This window comes from Chiloscyllium punctatum, chromosome 38 (genome assembly GCF_047496795.1).
Source record: "Chiloscyllium punctatum isolate Juve2018m chromosome 38, sChiPun1.3, whole genome shotgun sequence".
NCBI classification, from domain to species: domain Eukaryota; kingdom Metazoa; phylum Chordata; class Chondrichthyes; order Orectolobiformes; family Hemiscylliidae; genus Chiloscyllium; species Chiloscyllium punctatum.
Genome location: NC_092776.1, coordinates 26689658 through 26713004, shown reverse-complemented (window position 1 = coordinate 26713004; position 23347 = coordinate 26689658). Strand labels below are relative to the sequence as shown.

The following is a 23347-nucleotide window of genomic DNA, read 5'->3' as shown; positions in this document are numbered from 1 at the left end:
CGACTGCTTTCACAGGTTGAAGGAATTGCAGGCCGATGTCAGCCATATTGCACTTCACTCATTTACAGAAATCATGCGAAAAGCATAACCCTACAATTCTCTCCAGTCTTTCAGAGCCCTTCAGCTTTGCAGAAAACTTCATTGCAAATGGATTCCAGCAGGCAATGTTGCTGCAGGTTGCTTTTTCTTTTAGTCGTCAATTCTCTCCATACTTGGGCAATACAGCAATTAACCAAAGCAGCGAATCCCCAAATCACTGCCAGAGTTAATTATTCTGATTGTGCAAATGTGGGTCCAGATGGTGGAACGGATCCCAGCCAATGGAAAGTCTCCAAGTGAATAAACAAAATTGTGACGCTTTCTTTTCAAACTGCCTCTTCTAATCAGATTTCCCAGCAAGCTATCCACCTGTAGATTTTCTGAAAGTGAGGAAGCAGCAAATAAAAGATCCAAGTTTCATGAGACTCTCCAATTGTAACAAACTGTTAAACAGTGCTTTCTGGGAGGGAGTTAATTTGTTTGGTGGTTTGTGGGAAAGGTGCTCGATGAGAATTCACTGGGGAGCCAGGTGAAGGGTTCTTGCTGCAAAATCACAAACGTCAGACCTTGCTCTTGCACCAGTCATGATTCATATGTAAGGCGCTCCCCAATTTCAGCTTCTCCTCAATTAGTAACTACCCAGGTTGTTAATGCTAGAGGATTCAGCAATGGTGAAGCCATGCAATGTCATGGGGTGATAGTAAAATTCTCTCTCATGGCTCAACACTTGTGTGGTGCACTTTACTTGCCATTTGTCAGTCCAAAGCTGGATTTTGTCTGCTTTTGCTTCAATAGCCAAGGCATAGTTACAAGTGAACATCAGATAGCCCCATCTTTAACCTTACAATGGAGGCAAGAACATGAATGAAGCAGCTAAAAAAGGTAGATGGACCTCAGTCACCATCCTAAAGAACTCCTGCAGAGATGTCCTGAGGTGAAAGTGGCTCATCGCCAACAACCATCTTGTTTTGCTAGATATTACAAGGCAACTTCAGATTTGATGCTAAGTAGAAATTACTTGTAATGAAACAATGAATCCAAAAGGAGAGAGCGACTGTAGGTGAAATAGTTTCTTTAAATCTGGTGAGATATTAAAATTAAGAGTAACAATATCCTTGTGCCTAAATGGAGCACAATAACAGTTTGTGCTGAGGGGAAAATTTAAAGGGTTCGGCTGACTCGGGGCGGAAAGGATATCCCTCCTGATGCTGGAATCAAAAGACAGTATGAAAAGGGACTAAAGAAGAAAAAGGGTCTGTTTCCATGCTGTACATCTCTACAAATCTATGAATCTATGAATCTTCTTCACTCGGGATAACAGATCCTTCAGCGAAAATTGAAAGAACACTTTACATTCAGACAACGAGCAAATCAACTGCTATGACATTGGTCTGTGGAGCACAAAACATCTTCAAAGGTCTACACAGCTCCTCAAGCTTGCTTCTACCACTCAATATGATCACAGCATATCTTGGTATCAACTGCCCTGCTCCTTCCATTCCCCAAATCCTTTAACCAGGCCCTCGTCCAAGAAATGGAACATACGTCCACCTTCGATTGTCCCTAAGTACAGGCATGCAATGATTCACAACACTTAGCAAAGAAATGCCTTCTCATACATGCCCAGTACTGGCACTTCCTTATTTGGAAACTATTTTCCCAGTTCTAGATTGCTGTACAAGGGGTAACATGCCTCAGCATTCATCTCAAGGTGACTTCAGAATTTTATGTTGCAAAAGGTTCACCCTGAAACCTTCTAAATCTTGTTAGGTAAAAGGTCAAACTACTTAACCTTTTAACCCTTTCATCTTAAATCAGTCTATTTAATTTCCTGAACTGTTTATGTCTCCTTAGAGACAAATTGCAAGCAATAAACTCGATCAAGTCTCATCAACACCCCATATTATTGTAGTGAGGCATTTTCAGTCTCAAGCCAGCTCCAGTACTCTCGATCATAGCTGATTATTAACCACAATGCCATATCCCCCACATTAACCCCATCCTCGTACGTTTTCTGTGATTAGAAATCCATGGTTTTCCGCCTTGAACTTCATGACTGGAGTTCGACAAACCTCGAGCGAAGAACTCCAAAGATCTGAAAAACCTGAGAGAAGGCGTTCTTCCTCTTTAGTCCCTTTTAAGTGAGACTGTCTCCTGATTCTAAAGTCAGGAGGAATACCCTTTCCACCTCTAGTCTGCCTATCCCTTGAAAATTTGCACATGTTTTTCAGAGGTTACCTCAGTATTCTAAACTCCACAGAATGCAGCCCCAGTCTCCTCACTGTATCAAGAACCAAAATTTCTTTTGATGCCAAAACATTACAATTTAAAGGAGGAACTGGATATAACTTGAGGTTGATGGGATCCAAGAATGTGGGGAAGTAGTGGGACCAGGCTTTGGATGATCAGCAAATTATAATGAATGGTGGAGCTAGCTCGAAGGGCCAAATGGCCTACTCCTGCTCTTATTTTCTACGGTACCCTATGATAACTGTGTGGCAAGGAGACCAGAACAGTACACAATACTCCAAATGTGCGATCACCAGTGCACTATACAACTCAAGAAATCTTTGGTCCCATTCCACAAATCCTCTTGCATCAAGACTAACCTACTTTTGCATTCCTAACTGACTGACGCACTGAAATCCTATAGACCTTGGTCAGCAACAGGAAAGATGCCTCGTTTTTCCCACTCCTTCAGCCAGGAAAATTCAGCAGAGTCGCAACTCTATCCAATCAACAGCTGATCCTCCATCTGTGAGGGTCATCTTAACCCCAGGCCAATACTTGGGAGTTAAGTCACCATGCCCAAAAAGGAGAATGTATGATTTACATTAACTGTTAAGAGTGTACTAAAACTCAGTGACTAATAACTAGTACAGAACGCCATGCTTTCATGAACATCAACATTTCCCCCTGACATACATGATAAAACTGCTCATCTGAAATAAACAAGATTTCATTATCTCAAGGGACATATTCAAAATCCTAATGATCCATCTAGTCAATCACATTGCTACAAGGTCTGTGCAAGGTTTCTACCTTAACAAGATCCTGAAAAGTCTACTTTCCCTGGACTCTGCCCCCAATTAACTGGAGAGTTTGAATATTGCTTCCACAAGAGCCATATCACTCAAGCTTCTTGTTTGTTGCCACCAGGGTGACAAACGCAAGAATATCACATTTCAAAACATCAAATTAATACTACAGGTGAAAAGGGTGGTCAGGAGTTGACTTGCCAACCAATCAGCCTGCAGTGGGAATAGTTGCAATCAGATGAAATTTGGTCTTCTCCATTTGCCCTGTTCAGTGTAAGATGAATAGCCTGAGCAATATTGCTCTCAGCAGCAATGCAAAGCTTCACTGCATTACAGAGGTGTTTAATCATAATGCTTCATGCAGTAAAACCTTACCAGTATGTAGCTGAATCTTCCCAATGACTCCCTCCACCAAGCCAAGGCAAATAGGGTTCCAGGCCAGAAGCAAGTCAGTAGCTGTTGAAAAATGATAGGAATCATTACTTTTTCCATGATGTGCATGACGATAAAAACACACACTACAAGAAAATGGACACAGTGATCCAAGTGAATGAAAACTCCATCATGTCAAATGCCATGGCAGTGAAGGAAACAAGCTCTGAATTACACTGTCACAGAGACCATAGCCAATGTAAATGGCAGTTGATATATTATCGTACCATAAGGAACTTCTTTCTGAAAGCCAACAGCAGTCATTTTTCAATAAGGCCTTCAAGCAATGGTTACACAACAAATCAATAATAAGAAGCATTACTACTACTTTAGAGAATAAATCAAAGTCAGCATAGTAATAGGGTTGAGGACTTACAATCTTTCACACTAATGGGGTCTGTGTGTCAAGTTGGGGGGGGACTGACTTTCTAAAATAAAAATGTGGCCATAAGGTCACGTAATCTATTGGAAAAATGCCAGTGAACCCAACCACCAGTAACCAGTCAGTATAATTTTAAGAGCAAGCAGCTTTGGCTTAACTATGTATTTAGTTTTCAGTAATCTTGAAGGAGTAAACAAATAAGATTTGTCTTTCACAATAAGGCTTTCCTTGCATGTTGGTGAATTCAGAGAGATCCTCACACAGTGCACATGATGATGTGTGTGGGGCTGAGCAACAGGAACAGAAAAAGTTTGGGTACTATTTACCCTACATCAGTGACAATCACTTATATTCTCATGTTTCCAAATTGTTAGCCATGTATTGGTGGAGGAAGAAACAAAGATCACAAAGCCAAATTTACATTTTTCGATTGGCTATTTGAAAGCATATATGAGAACAGCAGTCAGAAAAAGAACATTAAATTGGTTGGCCCAGATTGTCTTTCTGAGAAGTTCTCAGTTCAGATTGCTTCAGGATTTCAGAGAAAATCCCTTGTGTAAATTATCCTGTGGAGACAAGCAAGCTGACAGCGGGAGAATTAACCAACTGTCCTTCCACAAGCTCCAAGGACACTTCCAAATTACAGGATGTTATAGTGGCCCGTAGCACAGTACTCATTTCTGCAGTCCTTGAGGCATGACAATTGCTGTCTGACTTTTCAAGGAAAAATTATGAAGCAGACAACACAAAACACATTCATTTCCTTGAACCATTTGAACTCAAATACTAGTGCGTTCCAGGCAACAGAATGGATTCAATATTTAACCACAACAAATGCAGTGGTGACATATTCACCAGCAGCATTATTTTCCTAGTGGGGTTGTGGTCATCCTTAACTAAGTTTCAACAGCAATGCTTCTAAACTTAGCTGCCAAATTAACATTGACTATACACTACATCCTGGTTATCCACACCCTATAGGGGCACAAGCATTTATTTCAATGCAACAGGCCAAACAGGAACACAGATGAGCTCAGGGCATGGTTAGGGACTGAGATATCATAATTACAGAAATGCGGCTCAGGGATGCACAGGACTGGCAGCTTGATCTTCCTGTAGCATTTGTATCCTGGAACGACAGGAAGAACAGAAAGGGAGGCAGGAGGGGAGGGGGAGTGGTGTTTTTGATGAGGGATAGCATTAGAGCTGAAAATATGTTGCTGGAAAAGCGCAGCAGGTCAGGCAACATCCAAGGAGCAGGAGAATTGACGTTTCGGGCATGAGCCCTTCTTTGGGAATTCCTGAAGGGCTCATGCCCGAAACGTCAATTCTGCTGCTCCTTTGATGCTGCCTGACCTGCTGCACTTTTCCAGCAACACATTTTCAGCTGATCTCCAGCATCTGCAGTCCTCACTTTCTCCTCGAGGGATAGCATTAGGCTGTACTGAGGGAGGATATTCCCTGAAATACATCCACAGACGTTATTTGGGTTGAACTAAGAAATAAGAAAGGGATGATCACCTTATTGAGATTGTATTATAGACCCCCTAATAGTCAGAGGGAAATTGAGAAAGATTTGTCAGGAGATCTCAGCTATCTGTAAGAATAATAGGGTGGTTATGGTAGAGAATTTTAACTTTTCAAACATAGACTGGGACAGCCATAGTGTCAAGGGTTTAGAGGGAGAGGAATTCGTTCAGCGTGTACAAGAAAGTTTTCGGATTCAATATGTGGATGGTCCGACTAGACAAGGTGCAAAATTTGACCTACTCTTGGGAAATAAGGCAGGGCAGGTGACTGAAGTGTCAGTGGGAGAGAATTTTGGGGCCAGCAACCATAATTCTATTAGTATTAACATAGTGATGGAAAAGGATAGAGCAGATCTAAAAGTTGAAGCTCTCAGATGGAGAAAGGGCAATTTTGACGGTATTAGGCAAGAACTTTCAAAAGCTGATTTGGGGCAGATGTTCACAGGTAAGGAGAAGGCTGGAAAATGGGAAGCCTTCAGAGATGAGTTGACGAGAGTCCAGAGACAGTATATTCCTGTTAGGGTGAAAAGGAAAAGGCTGGAATGTGTAGGGAATGCTGGATGACTACAGAAATTGAGAGTTTGGTTAAGAAAAAGGAGGAAGCATATGTCAGGCATAGACAAGATAGATCGAGTGAAGCCTTAGAATAGTACTAAGGCACTAAGAGTATACTTAAGAGGGAAATCAGGAGAGCAAACAGAGGACATGAGATAGCTTTGGCAAATAGATTTAAGGAGAATCCAAAGAATTTTTACAAATACATTAAGGACAAAAGGGTGACCAGGGAGAGAATAGGACCGCAGAAAACATCATGAGAGCTGCCTTTGTGTGGAGTCACAGGAGATGGGGGAGATACTAAACGAGTATTTACAGTGGAAAAAGATATGGATATACAATGTAGGGAAATAAAATGCTGAAATCTTGAAACATGTCTATATTAGAGAGGAGGAAGTGCTGGATGTCTTGAAATGGGTAAAGATGGATAAATCCCCAGGACCTGATCAGGTGTACCCTAGAACTGTGGAAAGCTAGGGAAGTGATTCCTGGGCCTCTTGCTGAGGTATTTGTATCCTCAATAGTCACAGGTGAGATGCCGGAAGACTGGAGGTTGGCTAACGTGGTGCCACTGTTTAAGAAAGGTGGTAAGACCAAGCCAGGGAACTAAAAACCAGTGAACCGGACGCCGATGGTAGCTAAGTTGCTGGAGGGAATCCTGAGGGACAGGATGTACATGTATTTGGAAAGGCAAGGACCGATTAGAAACAGTCAACATGGCTTCGGGCGTGGGAAATCATGCCTCTCAAGTTTGATTGAGTTTTTTTAAAGAAGTAACAGAGGATTGATGAGGGCAGAGTGGTAAATGTGATCTATACATCTTACTTCAGTCAGGCATTCAACAAGGTTCCTCATGGGAGACTGGTTGGCAAGGAATACAGGGAGAATTAGCCATTTAGATATAGAACTGGCTCAAAAGGTAGAAGACAACTGTTTTTCAGACTGGAGGCCTGTGATCAGTGGAGTGCCATAAGGATCAGTGCTGGGTCCACTACTTTTCATTTATATAAATTATTTGGATGTGAGCACAAAAGAGGTTATCATTAGTAAGTTTGCAGATAATACCAAAACTGGAGGCATAGTGAACAGTGAAGATGATTACCTCAGACTACAACGAGATCTTGATCACATGGGCCAATGGGCTGAGTGGCAGATGGAGTTTAGATAAATGAGAGGTGCTGCATTTTGGGAAAGCAAATCTTAGCAGGACTTCTACACTTAATGCTAAGGTCCTAGGGAGTGTTGCTGAACAAAGACCTTGGAGTGCAAGTTCACAGTTCCTTGAAAAGAGAATTGCAGGTAGATAGGACAGTAAAGGCAGCATTTGGTATGCTTTCCTTTATTGGTCAGAGTATTGAGTACAGGAGTTGGGAGGTCATATTGCAGCTGTACAGGACATCAGTTAGGCCACTGTTGGAATATTGTATGCAATTCTGGTCTCCTTATCAGAAAGATGTTGTTAAACTTGATAGGGCTCAGAAATGATTTACAAGGATGTTGCCAGGGTTGGAGGATTTGAGCTATGGTGAGGGGCTGAACAGGCTGGGGCTGTTTTTCCTGGAGCATGGAGGCTGAGGGGTGTAGGGAATTGAATCTAATCTTAGAGGTTTATCTTGAGGAGCATGGATAAGATAAATAGACAAAGTCTTTTCCCTGGGGTAGGGGTGCCCAGAACTAGAGGGCATAGGTTCAGGGTGAGCGGGTAAAGATATAACAGAGACCTAATGATGGTACATATATGGAATGAGCTGCCAGAGGAAATGGTGGAGGCTGGTACAATTGCAACATTTAAGAGGATCTGGATGGGTATATGAATAGGAAGGGTTTTGAGGAATATGGGCCGGGCGCTGGCTTGTGGGACTAGATTGGGTTGGGATATAGGGTCAGCAAAGACGAGTTGGACCGAAGGGTCTGTTTCCATGCTGACTCTTTGACCTTCTGCTATCAATGCTTTGTTATCTGCAATGTTAATAAATAGCATCTTTCATGGAGGAAAATACAGAGGGGAACTCAGGATTGAGCAGTGCCGCAATAATTTAATAGTTTGGTTCTACTTGTGACAGGCTGGGCAATATAGAGTAGGTGCCAGAGCATGACCTTGCAAGTGGTGGAGTTTCCAATATCTGGTCCCTTCTCCGTCCAAATGGTGGCAATTGTGATTTGGAAGGTGCTGTGACAGGAGATTTGGTGAATATCTGCCATGTAGATGGCACACAATGCTGTTAGAGTGAAGTGGTGAAGTTGGTGAGGCTGCTTCATCCTACATGGTGTTCATTTTGATGGTAATGGCGCTGCACACATCTCAAAGTGACCACAATCCCCCACCATTAGTGATTGTATCTTGTACCAAGTGGATAGGCTCTGGGGAGTCAGGAGGCAAGTTAGTCATGACAAAATACCAAACTTCAGAGCTGCTTTTGTAGTCTCAGCATTTATATGGTGAATCCAGATCAGTCTCTGATCAATTGTAATCTCCAGGATGTTGATCATAAGGGATTTGCTGGTCGAAATGCCACTGACTGTCAAAGGGAAACAGCCAGATTTTCTCCTTTAGTCGATGGTCGCTTATTGACACTTCAGCCCAAACTTGGGCATTATCTTGGTACTTGTGGATTCAGACTGCTCAGTATCTGGAGGTATCAGAAATGGCAGTGAACACTGTGCAATTATTAGCAAACATACCCACCGTCAAACTTGATGGAGGGAGGGTCGTTGAAGCAGCAGCTGAGGACAGCAAAGTAACCCAATATATATTTCAAGTTAACAGCTTTTTTCAGAAAGTCATTGCTCGTAAATTAAAGTTGCGGCATTCCTACTTTCTAGGAATTCAATCTCAATAGAATGGCAACAACACTTTGCTGACAAGTGTGAAACTCAAGTGTCCATTGCTCAAAAATCTTGGCTTACTGTGTTCAAGGTGCTGAATTGTTTCGCGTTTCATCTGAGAACCTTAAGATTTGAACAATAAACTTTACTGTGACATTCGATGGCAGTCTTACGGGCTGCTGGGAGACCTACTGGAGCTAACGGATTATGCCTCAAGGAGAAAAGATAACCTTGAAGGTGAAATGGAGACAAGTGAACAATGAGCTGTTTCATCCATTTATATATTTTACTATCCTTCAATCTAATGAAGCTCAATAATCACTAAATTGAATAATTTCTGCTTGCATTAAAACTGGTCTGTAATGTATTAATCACATCTCAACAATTGCTCTTCTAATCCACATTATAAGATGTAAAATGTTGCACACTAGATTAGACTAGCAAATAGATGTGAAAAAGGTAACATTTATCTGGTGCCTTACATTAGCTTGTTGTCCAGCAGCATTTCACAGAAAACAATGCACTTCCTGCGCGGGCACATACTCCACACAAAGCAACATGAAACAGCCAAGGCACAAAAGAAACAGCCCAGCAATTCAGATTGGCACTCAGTTACAACAGACATGGATATTCATAGACAGCTACGGATGCTTGTTGGCAAAGCATTTGAATCGGGATGAAATTCCAGATAAAAATAAAAAACTATACGCTAGCATAAAGACCAGAGGAGAAAACAGACCCAAGGAGGTGTGTGTCTGTGTCTGTCGGTTGTTCACAAACTACAAGCAAGGATCACCTGCCCAACCTTCTGCATTACTTCCCAACGAATGCAAACAGTAGTTTACATTTTCCCAATAACCTCTGGAGTTGGTGATATGTGCACCCATTGTCAACATTCGTTCCTGATCTGGTATGGATTTCTCCTTTTCTCACTAAACTTGAGTTCTCCATGTCTGCTCTCATTTCCCCTAAAACCTGTTGAAATTTCCAAACCACAAAAACGAACAAGATTGAATATTTAAAAACAAAACAATGATCTGTGGTATTGCACATTATTTCAGTGAATATCTTGAACCCAAACATGCTGGTGGCAATCCCTTCCCCTTCAAATCATGTTTGTTCCCGTTCAGGAGCACGTTGCTGCTGTCACATACTTTATTCTTTCACTAACTTATACTCCCCCCTACCCCTCTCCCCACCAACTGCAGCTTTACAAATCACTTTGTTCATTCCCTGATGTGCACTTTCTGGGTTTTTGCTTGTATACCCCTTCTGCTCATTCCCTCTCTTGCCCATTTTCTTCATCCTCACTTGAATCTTGACCAGTGTTCCGTTCCTTTACCTCACGTCATTGGTCATTTGTTTTTCCCCTTCCCTTAGCTTTTAGCCTTGTAATCAGACGAGTTCGCATACTGCATTTGGGAAGGCATGTCCTCTTAGGACATATTTCACGAGACATGCAAATATTTGTAAAATGAAGAACTAGTGAGACATTAGAGAAAAAGAGTTAATTTGCTCTGCTGACCTGCAAGAAATTGAATGCCCCAGGGACAGAGTGGGATCTCTCCGTTCTGCAGGTAGAATACAAGTGACTTTACATTGGCTGTGAATGGCAAGGGATGACATTCGCATCATCACCACCTATTCAGAATCAATTACAAAATTGCAGCTAAAATTCAGGCTGCACCCTATAGTTAGGGAAAAAACTACTTGCAACTGATTTGACCATTAATGGATGATTAACATTACATAGTTTCTGGAGATGATCAGGTTACTGCATAATATCTCGAGTGGCATGTGACTGAGGGTTGTCTTGTCAGCATTACTGGCTGTGATGTAAAGATTTTGGATAAAGGAAGGACTGTTTTCTTTGTTCAGACCTCTCGACAGGCTTCGCAAGTGTGGCGGAAAGTGTTAAGAGTTTCCCGAAAGTTTGCGCTGTACTTGCTTAATAAAATTTGGTTGTTCACAGAAGCCGGTGCATTGCAGTTGCATTAAGCGTGTAAGAATCTCAAGAAAAAGAACTTAAGACGAGAAAGCCTTAAGGCGGCCTGTCAAACACTGGCCAAGAGGAGCTGCAAGACTGACCTCTGCCTTTGAGGGACATGCACAGCAACAAGTATTGCCTCCCTCACCCATCCTGCTATAGTGTGCTTAGCCAGTGGTAGGGTTAATTGTAGGTCTGTTACGGTTTCTCATTACTGGCTGCTGCTACCTTGTCAAACCTGTAAGAACTGTCCAGTCTAAGGGTGTTAATTGGATTGTGACCACTAGCATTCACCTGATGCGTGATAGGTGTTAGCCGCTGGTATTTTGTGTGCCAACATCTTCACCGAGTTGTGCAAAGTGGCTCAAAACAACAACCTGAAAATGAATCTGTCAAATTAAGTTGAGGCTAATTGGACCTGAGGTTAGGAGCTCAGAGTGAGCAAACAAATGTCTACAGGAGGGCTGTTGTCGGCTGCAGAGGGACTTAGATATGATGCAGAGCTGGGCTGAGGAGTGGCAGATGGAGTTCAACCCTGCCAAGTGTGAGGTTGTCCATTTTGGAAGAACAAATAAGAATGCGGAATACAGGGTTAAATGGTAGGGTTCTTAGTCAGGTGGAGGAACAGAGGGATCTTGGGGTCTATGTACACAGATCTTTGAAGGTTGCCACTCAGGTGGATAGAGTTTGTAAGAAGGCCTATGGAATATTATCGTTCATTAGCAGAGGGATTGAATTCAAGAGTCGTGAAGTGATGTCGCAGCTGTACAGGACTTTGGTTAGGCCACAATTGGAGTACTGTGTGCAGTTCTGGTCGCCTCACTTTAGGAAAGATGTGGATGCTTTGGAGAGGGTGCAGAGAAGATTTACCAGGATGTTGCCTGGAATGGAGAGTAGGTCGTACGAGGATAGGTTGAGAGTTCTCGGCCTTTTCTCGTTGGAACGGCGAAGGATGAGGGGTGACTTGATAGAGGTTTATAAGATGATCAGAGGAATAGATAGAGGAGACAGTCAGAAACTTTTTCCCCGGGTACAACAGTGTGTTACAAGGGGACATAAATTTAAGGTGAAGGGTGGAAGGTATAGGGGAGATGTCAAGGGTGGGTTCTTTACCCAGAGAGTGGTGGGGGCATGGAATGCGCTGCCCGTGGGAGTGGTAGAGTCAGAATCATTGGCGACCTTTAAGCGGCATTTGGATAGGTACATGGATGGGTGCTTAATCTAGGATAGAAGTTCGGCACAACATCGTGGGCCGAAGGGCCTGTTCTGTGCTGTATTGTTCTATGTTCTATGTTCTATGTTCTAATTCGATATAGACCATGTTCAGCAAACCCCATTCACCTTAGATGAAACAAGTCTGAAGCTTGGAGTTGTAACCCTGCCTGGGCTGGTAGGCTTTTACAGGGTAGGTAGCCTTTGGCTGAACAGATTACAATGATGGTTTCATGGACCCTGGCTGAATAGCATTCTTCTTGGTAGCACCACCAAGGAGATGACAGTACAAGACTAACTTAATCTGTTGGGGGTGGGGGGGGGGGGGGGGAAAAAGAGTTCCATCTGCTCTGAAGTCCAGAGACACCAGACAAAACCATTTTTAGTGTACTACTTCAGAATATCTTTCTAGGTGCTAAAACTATTTAGACTTGTACTGCATTGATACTGCACTGTTACTGACAATGTGAATGCAATTCATTCACTGAAATTTAAAATTTGAGACAGTTCGCCATGTATCACTAACAACTATGCAGTATAAACATGTCTTCTTCAAACTTAGCATTGCTCCATTCTGTTGCTACATATGTTGAGTCTACTTCCCGATGATTATTGGTAAGCTTGGTGAATGTTTCAGCTTATTTTGAGGTAAAGACTTGTAAACACCTTTGGGGGGAGTGATCTGGATATTTCCTTTTCATCGAATCCCTACAGTGTAGAAGTGGGCCATTTGGCCCATCGAGTCCACAGTGACCCTTCAAAGAACATCCCACCCAGACCACCTTATCCTGCATTCCCCATGGTTAATCCACCTAACCTGCATGAGTTTGGACTGTAGGAGGAAACAGGAGCACCCAGAGGAAACCCACACAGACATGGGAAGAATGTGCAAACTCCACACAGGCAGTCACCTGAAGCTGAGTTGAAGATGGATCCCTATGCTGTGAGGCAGCAGTGCTAACCACTGAGCCGCTGTGCTGCTCTTTCTCCTCCACAGGATCTAGGCAAATACCATTTGCTGCCAGTGTATGACTTATTGGGTCTCTAATTTCTGCAGTGCAAGGGACCAGACAATTCACAACAGTTGCGACTCACCAGCAAGTCAAAGTTGCAGACTACTGCTCTAATTGTTCCTTGCTTTTATTTTTAATATAGACAGTTTACATCGACTTTTACAGCTCTGGAAATCCACTTTCAGCTACACACATCTGGGACTCTTTCACATGGAGCCTTCAAAATGGCTCCTCCCAAGCTGACAGTGCTAGTGGTCAGATGACTGTCATATCATACAACTGCAAATACATTCCTCCAAACAGAAATCAAAACAACTCAATTTAATAACAATAGCACACACAGGCACTTTGCATAAATTTTATCAGACGAGCATCAATTTAACATGTTTGCATAAAATTGCATCTCTTATATCTGACCCAACCAAGATACGGCTGTATAGTAGAGTAAGGAAATGGCATGAGAGAACACCCTATTTGGAATGTGTTGACTGAACACTTGCTAAAGTATTGTGAATGATTTCCACAAAATACTGATTAAAGGAAATCCAATACGATCAGGATACTGTCAGCATCCAGGAGCTCTTCCATTGCTCTACAAGTTCTGCCAACAGCATGTTTAACATTTTGTCACGGTTTCATGACAGGATCTACAACTCAACATGACTATGGCCTGTCAGGAATTTTACTGCTCAAACCAACACAGGACCACTCCAAATAATTCATTTGAGGGCAAAAAAAATTAAAACCACGTGGCCAATTTTGGCAAAACATGTCAGAACGACATTGATGACCATGAGGAAAGCTGTGGCTGAGATTTTTCCCCATAAGCCTGACCAAATGCCAGAGGCGGCGGCGGGGGGGGGGGGGGGGGGGGGGGGGGGGGGGGGGAGAGGAGAGAAAGAGGAGGGGGAGGAGGGGGGGAGAAGGGCAGAAGGCTGGGGATAGGATTGCAAGACAAGAAACCTTTCAGTTTGAAAAAGAAATTAAAAAGGAGGAGATTACATTTATGTACAAGCTAACGCCATTCGAAAAATGTTTGATCCCTATACCGTGGAGTCCGGTTAACAGTTAGTTATTTTACAATAGAATGATATTTAAGATAAGATGGATATATCCCCTAGAGGTTGGGGAGGGTAAAGAGAAAATTTTCCTCAATGCAAATCACTTGGCTCTCATACCATTGGCACTACACAGTAACTGTTCAGCTCAAAAGGAATCCCTTTCAGGCATACAATTTCTGTTCTGTAGTGTAGAAAAAATGTTGTAAGTCATGTTGTGGCTCTACAGGACATGAGTTAGGCCACTGTTGGAATGTTGTGTGCAATTCTGGTCTCCTTCCTACCAGAAGGATGTTGTGGAACTTGAAAGGATGTTGTCAGGGTTGGAGGGTTTGAGCTATAGGGAGAGGCTGAACAGGCTGGGGCTGTTTTCCCTGGAGCGTCAGAGGCAGAGGGGTGACTTTATAGAGGTTTATAAATTCATGAGGGGCATGGATAGGATAAATAGACACCACCCTGGGGTGGTGAGTGTCCAGAACTAGAAGGCATAGATAGGGTAAGAGGGAAAATAAATATAAAAAGAGACCAAAGGGGCAACATATTTTACACAGAGGGTAGTACATGATTGGAAGTGGAGAATGCTGGTATAATTACAACATTTAAAAGGCATCTGGACGGGTTTATAAATATGAAGGGTTTGGAGGGATACAGGCCGGGTGTTGGCAGGTGGGACTAAATTGTGTTGGGATATCTGGTCGGCATGGACAAGTTGACCCAAGGGTCTGTTTCCATGCTGTATATCTTGACTCTATACTGCAGTAATAGCGAACAAATTAACCATGTGTTACTAATAATGGAAAACCATGTACACTATTTTTTAGCGCGAGAACATACATTTGACAAATTGAACAATAGAAAGCTACAAACTACACCAATGAGGCAACTACCTGGGTCTGTATTCTCTTCATTAAGAAAATGAATTGATGGCAGATTACATGTGTTAAGTCTCTATTATGAAAAAGGTAATAATTGTATCAACGTTATGGGACATAGAAGAAAGGACCTCACCAGCAAGATTACAAGACCACAGCTAAACAAAACGTGAACTTATCCATGTGCAGGTCTGCAGATTAAATCAATATGCTGCCATTGGTTAGCAATATCAATTGCAATGTTTAGTTTTGACAAGCAAAATTTCTGAACATCAAGTTAGTAGAAATTCATAGCATGCAACCTATTAACGCGAGTCATTCCAAATTCAAGTAAAACTACAAATAAGTGTTACAGCTGCACTATTTTACAGTATCTGGATCGATATTATGGCCCCATAGACTATTGACTGATCTTTATTCAAACCACTTAATCATATTCTTTTAGAGCAGTATAATTTACCATATAGTAACCCAATGTGAAATATTTCGATATCAAAATTGACAAGAGCAGATAAAACTGGCATCTGTGTCCCAAAATGGAAGATTGAACCAGGCAAGTAGTTGCAGATTATTAACACAAACATAGAAGCTGCTGGAAAAGCTCAGCAGGTCTGGCAGAATCTGTGAAGTGCAAGCAGAGCTAACATTTCAGGTTCAGTGACCCTTCCTCAGAACTCAGCATATCATTGCCAATCTTCAACCTCAACTTTATAATGAGAGGTGCTGCTAGGATTGTTAGAGATTGCTGCATTACCCACACAAAAAAGTTACCAATGTCCTCACTTTCTTGATATTTGTGTTCCTAACACAACAGGAGGAGAGTCAGAGGTTCAACACTTCCTCTGCAGCCACTAAACTTAAGGAATGGATTCTTTACTAAAAACTATTACAGGCAGAGGGTTGTGGAGAGGGGGACTAGAAATGGTGGGAAGAATGGACAAGGTTTTATGTCACTCATGCAATCGGTTATGATTTCAGTAAAGTCAAGAAACATTTTAACTCTTAAGTATCCAAAAACCCAGGTGTTAACTCGAAGAATGGGTTCACTGTTTAAAACAAACGTTTACCGCAATAAAGGTAAGGTACATGAACATTAATAACCATATTCTCAGTTACTTTGACTGAATTTCTATATAATGGAGTAATTTGAATTTCCTCTTGCACTTAAATGTAACTTACACTTCCAATTACTCAGATACCTCAAATTGGAACATTAAGCATTGTCCAAATATTGCTTTGAAGAACTAAGGTTGATATTTCTTAGGTCTTCCACTTTCTATTCCATGGTTGTCATCTTACTCTTCAAGACAAGTCATAGTGTTATAGGATGTACAGCACGGTCCAACTCGTCCATGCCGACCAGATACCTAATGTGGTTCCATTTGCCAGCACTTGACCCAGATCCCTCTGAACCTTGCTATTCATTTACAGTTCTGAAGCATCATAAGATTCAAAATGTTAACTGTTTCTTGCTCCACAGATACTGCCAGACCTGCTGTGTTTCTCCAGCACTATTTCAGCTGCTGCTTGTGTTATCAACCTTGGATCAGGAATCTCCTAATCCAACAACTCTTTATAGTCTTGCAAACAGGAAGCCTCTGTTAGCTTGGGCTTGCCAGAGGTTTTTGAAACCCTTGCTCAGAATTTCAAACCTTGTCAAATTCTTAAACTGGACGTTCCCTGCACCCAGCCTATTCCAAACAGAAAGTCACTTGAAAACCACCATCCCCAGAAGGGTTTGAGGAAGGGTCCCAGACCTGAAATGTTAACTGATTTTTTCTCCACAGAAGCTTTTCCAGCAACTTCTGGTTTTGCTCCCCACTGTTATACTCTAATGGATTTCAAGTCTCACTTAATCATCAACAATCGATCTGGCTGAGACGGTTTCAGATTCAAATTCACTCTCACTATATACCCTACAGTTACAAGTCAGGTGCCTTTAAACCAGTCATTACTTTGAAAAGGACCCTTCGAAACACAAATAGAATCCTTGCATTGTAGGAGGCAGCCATTTGGCCCATCAAGCGCACACCTACCCTCCTAAGAGAATCCCACCCAGACCCAACCCGCCCACCTTGTCCCTGTAAACCTACATTTCCCACAGCTAACCCACCTAGGTTGCACGTCCCTGGACACAACAAACAATTTAGCCTGGCCAATCCACCTAAGCTATATTATCTTTGAATGTGGGAGGAAACCAGAGTGCCCAGAGGAAACCCAGACAGACACAAAGAGAATGCACAGTCACCAGAGGGTAGAATCAAACTCGGGTCCCTGGCACTGAGGCAGCAGTGCTAACCACTGAGCCACCTAACTTTAGCGAATTACTACATCCCAACTCTCAAAAACCATCTTTATGGCTGAGATAATTAACAAGCTGAACTGAATGTTTTACTTGTAATGAGAACCAAAAAGACAAATTAGCCCTGTAATATTCTTCAAACAAAGGTTTAACCTCCTTCCAATACAGAACAGGATTTACACAGACATGGTTTACTGCTCCTGCAAATCTCCCCAGTGACAGTGGCAATATTGGAGAAAGATGAATTTCAGAGCCAAGGGTATTGCTACAAGAATAAGCACATATTGATTAAATAAATCAGCTAGTTAATGATATTGAGCTAAAAGGGTCATTGAAATTAAAACATGCACTTTTATAAGGCAGCACTGGGAGGGGTTGCTGGTGAAGTCTTGCAGTGACATGGTAATAACATCTGTTCAGCAAAGCTATTAAGGGACAGGAGCCAAAAGGAAGGCTCATGTAAAGTTCGACCACCAATCAGCCATGATTGCAATGAATGGTGGATTAGCCTCAAGGGGTTAAAGGCCTCCTCCTGTTACTATGTTCCTAAAATCTGCACATCCAAGTTTCAACTTCATGACTGCTCTGCACTTGAGTTGAAGGGAAGATTTTGAATGACTGAGTTAGCTACTGAGGACATTACCGCATGTGGTCTCTGATTTTAAAGGATAAAAGGAAGGGATTAAAAATACTGAGTATTGGATGATGTGCAGCAATTGAAATTTACAGAAATCTCACCAAATAAGGGACTAAAAATGAGAAGTTGGGTGAAGGTTTCCACATTACTTGAAGCCAAATTCAAAGGCATTTAAAACATCCAATCTCGATAAAAAGAAGAGTTTATTACAAGGACTTGTATTTTAACAGCAAAAACAAAAATGCTTCAAAACAGCTAGCCACTGCAAGATGTGGAATAAGTCATCAGAAGAAGTCACAGTTTAACTAGGTTAATGAGAGGTAAATACACGTGAAGCAAAAATTTGGGGGAAGAATAATTATTCAAGATGGTGGAACTGAAGCTACCTAAAGGCCAGTTGCCAAATCAAATAACCTCATCTACTTGTAAAAGATAGTGCACTTCAAAATTATACAAGTAATCCAAGAACAATCAAGAGCTACCGTAAAGTATAGAAAGCTGCCTGAATCGTTTGCTTGTTGATGGAAATTATAGCACAAAATAAAACAAAGCCATTCCACTCATAGTCGTGCCAGTTTTTCCACTTAGTTCCACCCTTTCACACCTCTCAGATTTTTTTCCCCCTTTAATTAAGTCTGCTATTCCCAGCAGAAAATTACCAATGCTGTGCTCTCTTCACCATTTTGGACATCTGTACCTCACATCTCCACTTGCTGTGTAGTAAGAAAACTTTTTCCATCGGTTCTTTCGCCAATCAATTTCAAATCGTTGCCCTCTTGGTCAGCAAGCTGCCTAAGGAAACAGCTCCTCCTTATTTACACTATCACAGTTCCTTCATTGGGACTAACTTACTATCAAATCATGTCTTAACTCTTTCCACCAAAGGAAAGGAGGCCCAGTTTCTCCAGTCTCCCGAAATAAATGAATTCCCCTAATGCCTGGGGACAATCTTGTAAAGTTCATTGACAACCTCTTCCAACGTCAAGATCCTTCCCAAAAAGGTGTTGGACTGAATCCAACAGTCCAGCTGAGCCCTACACTGATTTACAAATGGTTACTCATTTGCCTTTCTACACGCTGTGTCACTATTTATAGAGTTATGGATCCCGTCTGCTTTAAATATATAAACAAAGCAGTCTTTTCATGTTATCCTGATGTCTGTAAGATCTGCCTATATGAGAGGCCCCATTCTCTTTAATATTGCACCATATCTTGCATCTGCTCAATATTCCAGCCCGAACATCAATTAATATGAACTGCCGAACTCTTTGGACATCACCAGAGGTTGAGGTTTCTGCTGACAGATGGGGAAGGCAGCCATTCAACTGCTTAAATTTAGAACATTCAAGGGAATTCTTTGAACTTGAGCAGGTGCTCTTCACAGCTGATCTCACACTTGCCAAAGGCAGGCATACAGACATCCAGAAAATAAATCATCCCACTTGATTTTAAATAGCAGACAAGGGAATTGGAATTCTCCACATCAGCAGGATTCCATTTTTTAAACTGTCTCCCCCATTAGTCCTTCCGAAAAAAAAAGGGTAGGAATTTCAGAGGCGCACAGTTTAAAAGTACCACACCCACATGATATTCCATTGTCCAGATCAAAGTAACAATATTAACCAGTTGAAATGTATCTATGTTTGTTTTATTTTTTAAACTTAAAATAAATTCTCAAAGGCAGTGCAGTTTTTTTTTGTAAAATGGCTATATCGACTACAAGAAGAATCTATTTTCTGCAACATCCAGTTTAATGCACTTCCAGATTACCTTTGCATTAGTGCAGGACAACATCAAGCATTTTAGCTGTAAAATCTGCAGCACGCCAATACTAGTTACTTAATCTCCTTTAGCTTCCCTACATTAAAGGCAGTACATCAATGTTGCATTTTACGATTTTCTTTTGCTAAAACATTTTGGACAAACTAGACATTGCATCACCTTGATATTAAAAACAGAATATCTTTAACAAACCCATGTTGTATCTGGGTCATAGCCATGTCAGGCCACATTACAGCTGTGCACAGCTCAGTTAGTAAACCTCCAGTGCCACTTCCACAGGCAATGAAATGCTGAGCGAGTGTCAAACAGACACTGGTTCAGTCTGGCAGGTCATACACTCATCTGAGCTGTGCCATCACAAAGGTGCAATTCAATTGCTAGGAAAGATCTCTATGGTGAGCAAGAAATCTTAGCCAACTCTCCCTGTCACTATCAAGATCAAAAATTGTTTGCCTAATCAGCTCAGTTCTGCAGTGGGAAATTAAGCTCTCGTTAATTCGACATTAGCAAGTTTTTAAATTTTTATATCCAGAAGTAGGCAGTTCTTCTCTATATCCTCAGCACAGTTTGTCTTTTTTTTCTGTACAGCTGCACAGTGGATTGTCATTTTAATTCCCTCCACTTGTGGATAGCTGTTTGTTGTGGGGCTTGAGGGGGGAAACTAGCAAGGGAATCCAAAATGCTCACATTTTCCCAGTACTCGGAGTGACACCTCTCGCAGATGCATTTAATCTACACTTTGCAATGTGAAGTGTCCAGCTTCAGCATTGTAATATTTTAAATGTTTCCATTCATGTAAGTGTACCTGTCAACATAGCATTCACTGTTAGAGCTTAAGTATGGATTGTGGTCACTTGGATGACATGTTTGAGAACAATTAGTATTTATCTCATCAGGGTTTCACTGTCTAGAAAAGAATGGGAAAATGGAAACCTTGGGAAGAGGAAATGGACTTGGTGGATGTCTGAATATTTCTTCAGGTTTTTGCGAGATAAAAATAAACAGTTTAGAAATGCATATTTGCCTGGATTGTGCTGATAGCTTCATCGTTTTGCACTATAGTTTACATCATCTTTACCACTGGTACACTTGACGTTATTGGTCACTGCACCGAGTATTGGAATGCCACATAGACTGTACAGGTCATTGGTTAGGCCACTTTTGGAATACCATGTTCAATTCTGGTCTCTCTGCCTTAGGAAAGATGCCGTTAAATTTGACAGTGCTGAAAATATTTATAACGATGTTGCCAGATTTGGAGGGTTTGAGCTAAAGGGAGACCTGGAGGGACTGGGGTTATTTTCCCTGGAGCTGCAAGAATGAGGGGTGACCTTATATAGCTTTATAAAATCATGAGGGGCATGGATAGGGTAAAATAGACAAGGCCTTTCCCCTGGGGTAGGGGAGTCCAAAACTAGAGAGCATAGGTTTAAAGATGGGAGGGGAACTTAGTCATGCAGATGGTGGCGCACGCATGAACCGAATTGTCAGAGAAAGTGGAAGAGACTGCTACAAAAACACTTACAAAGTATCTGGATGGGTTTAGAGGGATATGGGCCGAGATTATTTTAGGATATCCTGGTTGGCATGGACGAGTTGAAATGAAGGGTCTGTTTTGGTGCTGTACATCTAAGTGCTACCACACAATTGTGAGACATTCCCACCACCAAATCAGCATAATTTTTTTAAAGAAAACTAACCACCAGTAACACACCAATGTAGGAACCTAGAAATTTACAATCAAAGCCCACTACAGGCAGTGCACACCATCAAAGATGACACTGGGGATCGTGAGAGCAGAAAAGGACTAAATCAAAATGGAGTTGAAGGGGGAAATAAAGCATTGTACACCCCAATGCCCACCTTTCGAAAGTCATCAAATGCAGTGACGGACACTACATGCTCACTCTCAAAAGGACACCCAGAAAGAACCATCATTGCTGAAACCACAGTCTGAACAAAAAGTGATCGGTCTCTAACCCTCTGAACAGAGCTATTCCAGCAAATAACAGCAGTTCACAACATTGAAATTGAAACCAGACAAATTTGGGACAAAGTCAATGTTGCAATTCGTTCTCTTGCTCTATTTATATTGTTATCATACGGAGTGTGAATAAATCAGCTACTTCACACCACCACCACATGCCTAGGTCTGCTCATTCTTTGACAATTTGGAAAGGAGGGAAGTAAGGCTGCTGATCCACAAGGTTAGGGAATAAGCTTGGTTTCACCACCAAAACTAAGCATTTAGAATGACATCAATTTTAGGTCACAGCCTCTAAGTCATTCAAAACAGGTCAAATCCAGGTGAGATTTTAATTCTGCTCTAAAACGCCAGTGTGAAATTCAATACTCAAGACAGCTCTGTGCCCCAAGCAACAATTAAAAGGAAAATATCCAGTTTGTGTCACAAGATCCAAACCTATTCATGTCACACTGGATTCCCAAAAAGGAACGTGCACATCCAGATGAATACAATTTCCAAAATTACTTAAACCTAACAATATCTAAAGAACTGCTTTCACAGGCATCACATTACAATTCTGGATGTCCTGCCCTCAAGTAACAAACAACCATCTCAAAGTTTGCCTACTGTTAACTAGCCCATGAAAGATTCAAGTGCAAATTTCAACAGTACAACTGATCAATTTATTGCATTTATTCCTAAAACCTAATTTTGATTCAGTTCAAAGAATCAGTGAAAATCCAGAGTACATTTCATTTTAGTCATTCTTTAAAAGTGGTTGTTGTGTGGCAAGCCAGCATATAAATACCCACCTACAATAGAGCTGTTTGCTGAGCCATTTCTAAGACGAGTTAAGTCATCCATACTGGCGCTGGTCTGGAGCCACATGTCGACCAAACCACAGTTTATACATATAAACATAGCAATTAGGAGGAGGCAGCGACCGTTTGGCCCCTTCAACCTGCTTTGGCATTCGCTAAAATCATGGTTGATCAGATTGCAGCCTCAACTCCACCTTTCTGAGAAAGCCCGACAGCAGATTTCTTACCCAAAAAGGCACTAGATGTATTTTGTTTCAACAATAATTTGTTTGTTCTGCAAACACCAGCATTGATATCAGCTTTCTTTTAATTGGAAACATTCCAGCCTTATTTAACTCACTGCATTTAAAATGTCCAACAAATTGCTGCGATGAGAATTATTCCTGATCATTTATCCTGGTCTCTGGACCATTTGCCCAGCAACTCAACCACTGCGCCCCCATTAAACTGCCAGATGATTATTAGGCCTGACCTACAGGTAAGAATGTTTTGTTACAATGAGATTATTTCTGATTTTCAGTCATATCAAAGGAAAAGGTGAAGAAAATACTTACCTATTAGTTGTAAAGATTGCTCTAATATTTGCCGGACAAGTTTGCATTTGTTAGCATTACACAAGTGAAAAAGAAAATGTCTTGGCTTGCAATGAAAGCAAAGTCAGTGTACAGTATCTGGTATATAACGCTAATCCCGACAGCAAGTTGTCATGTTGTCAACCACACTTGTGAGAGATGTGCAGCATGGAAGCAGACCCTTCAGTCCAACTCGCCTATGCCGACCAGATATCCTAACTTAATCTTGTCCCATTTGCCAGCACCTGGCCCATATCCCTCCAAACCCTTCCTATTCCAATACCCATCCAGATGCCTTTTAAAAATTGTTATTCTATCAGCCTC

General features: G+C 41.6%; 1 protein-coding gene across 3 annotated transcripts in view; it reads right to left on the bottom strand.

Moving 5' to 3' along the window:
- Window positions 1-23347, bottom strand: part of inpp5f (inositol polyphosphate-5-phosphatase F) — a 207954-nt gene that overhangs the window by 131950 nt on the left and 52657 nt on the right. For 2 of the 3 annotated variants that reach the window (XM_072557453.1, XM_072557454.1), the window contains exon 2: window positions 3453-3533. In XM_072557453.1, coding sequence (XP_072413554.1) covers window positions 3453-3533 — 81 coding nt within the window. Of the gene's footprint in view, window positions 1-3452; window positions 3534-18579; window positions 18637-23347 lie in introns of those variants that run through there. The other variant, XM_072557455.1, reaches the window with a different exon arrangement.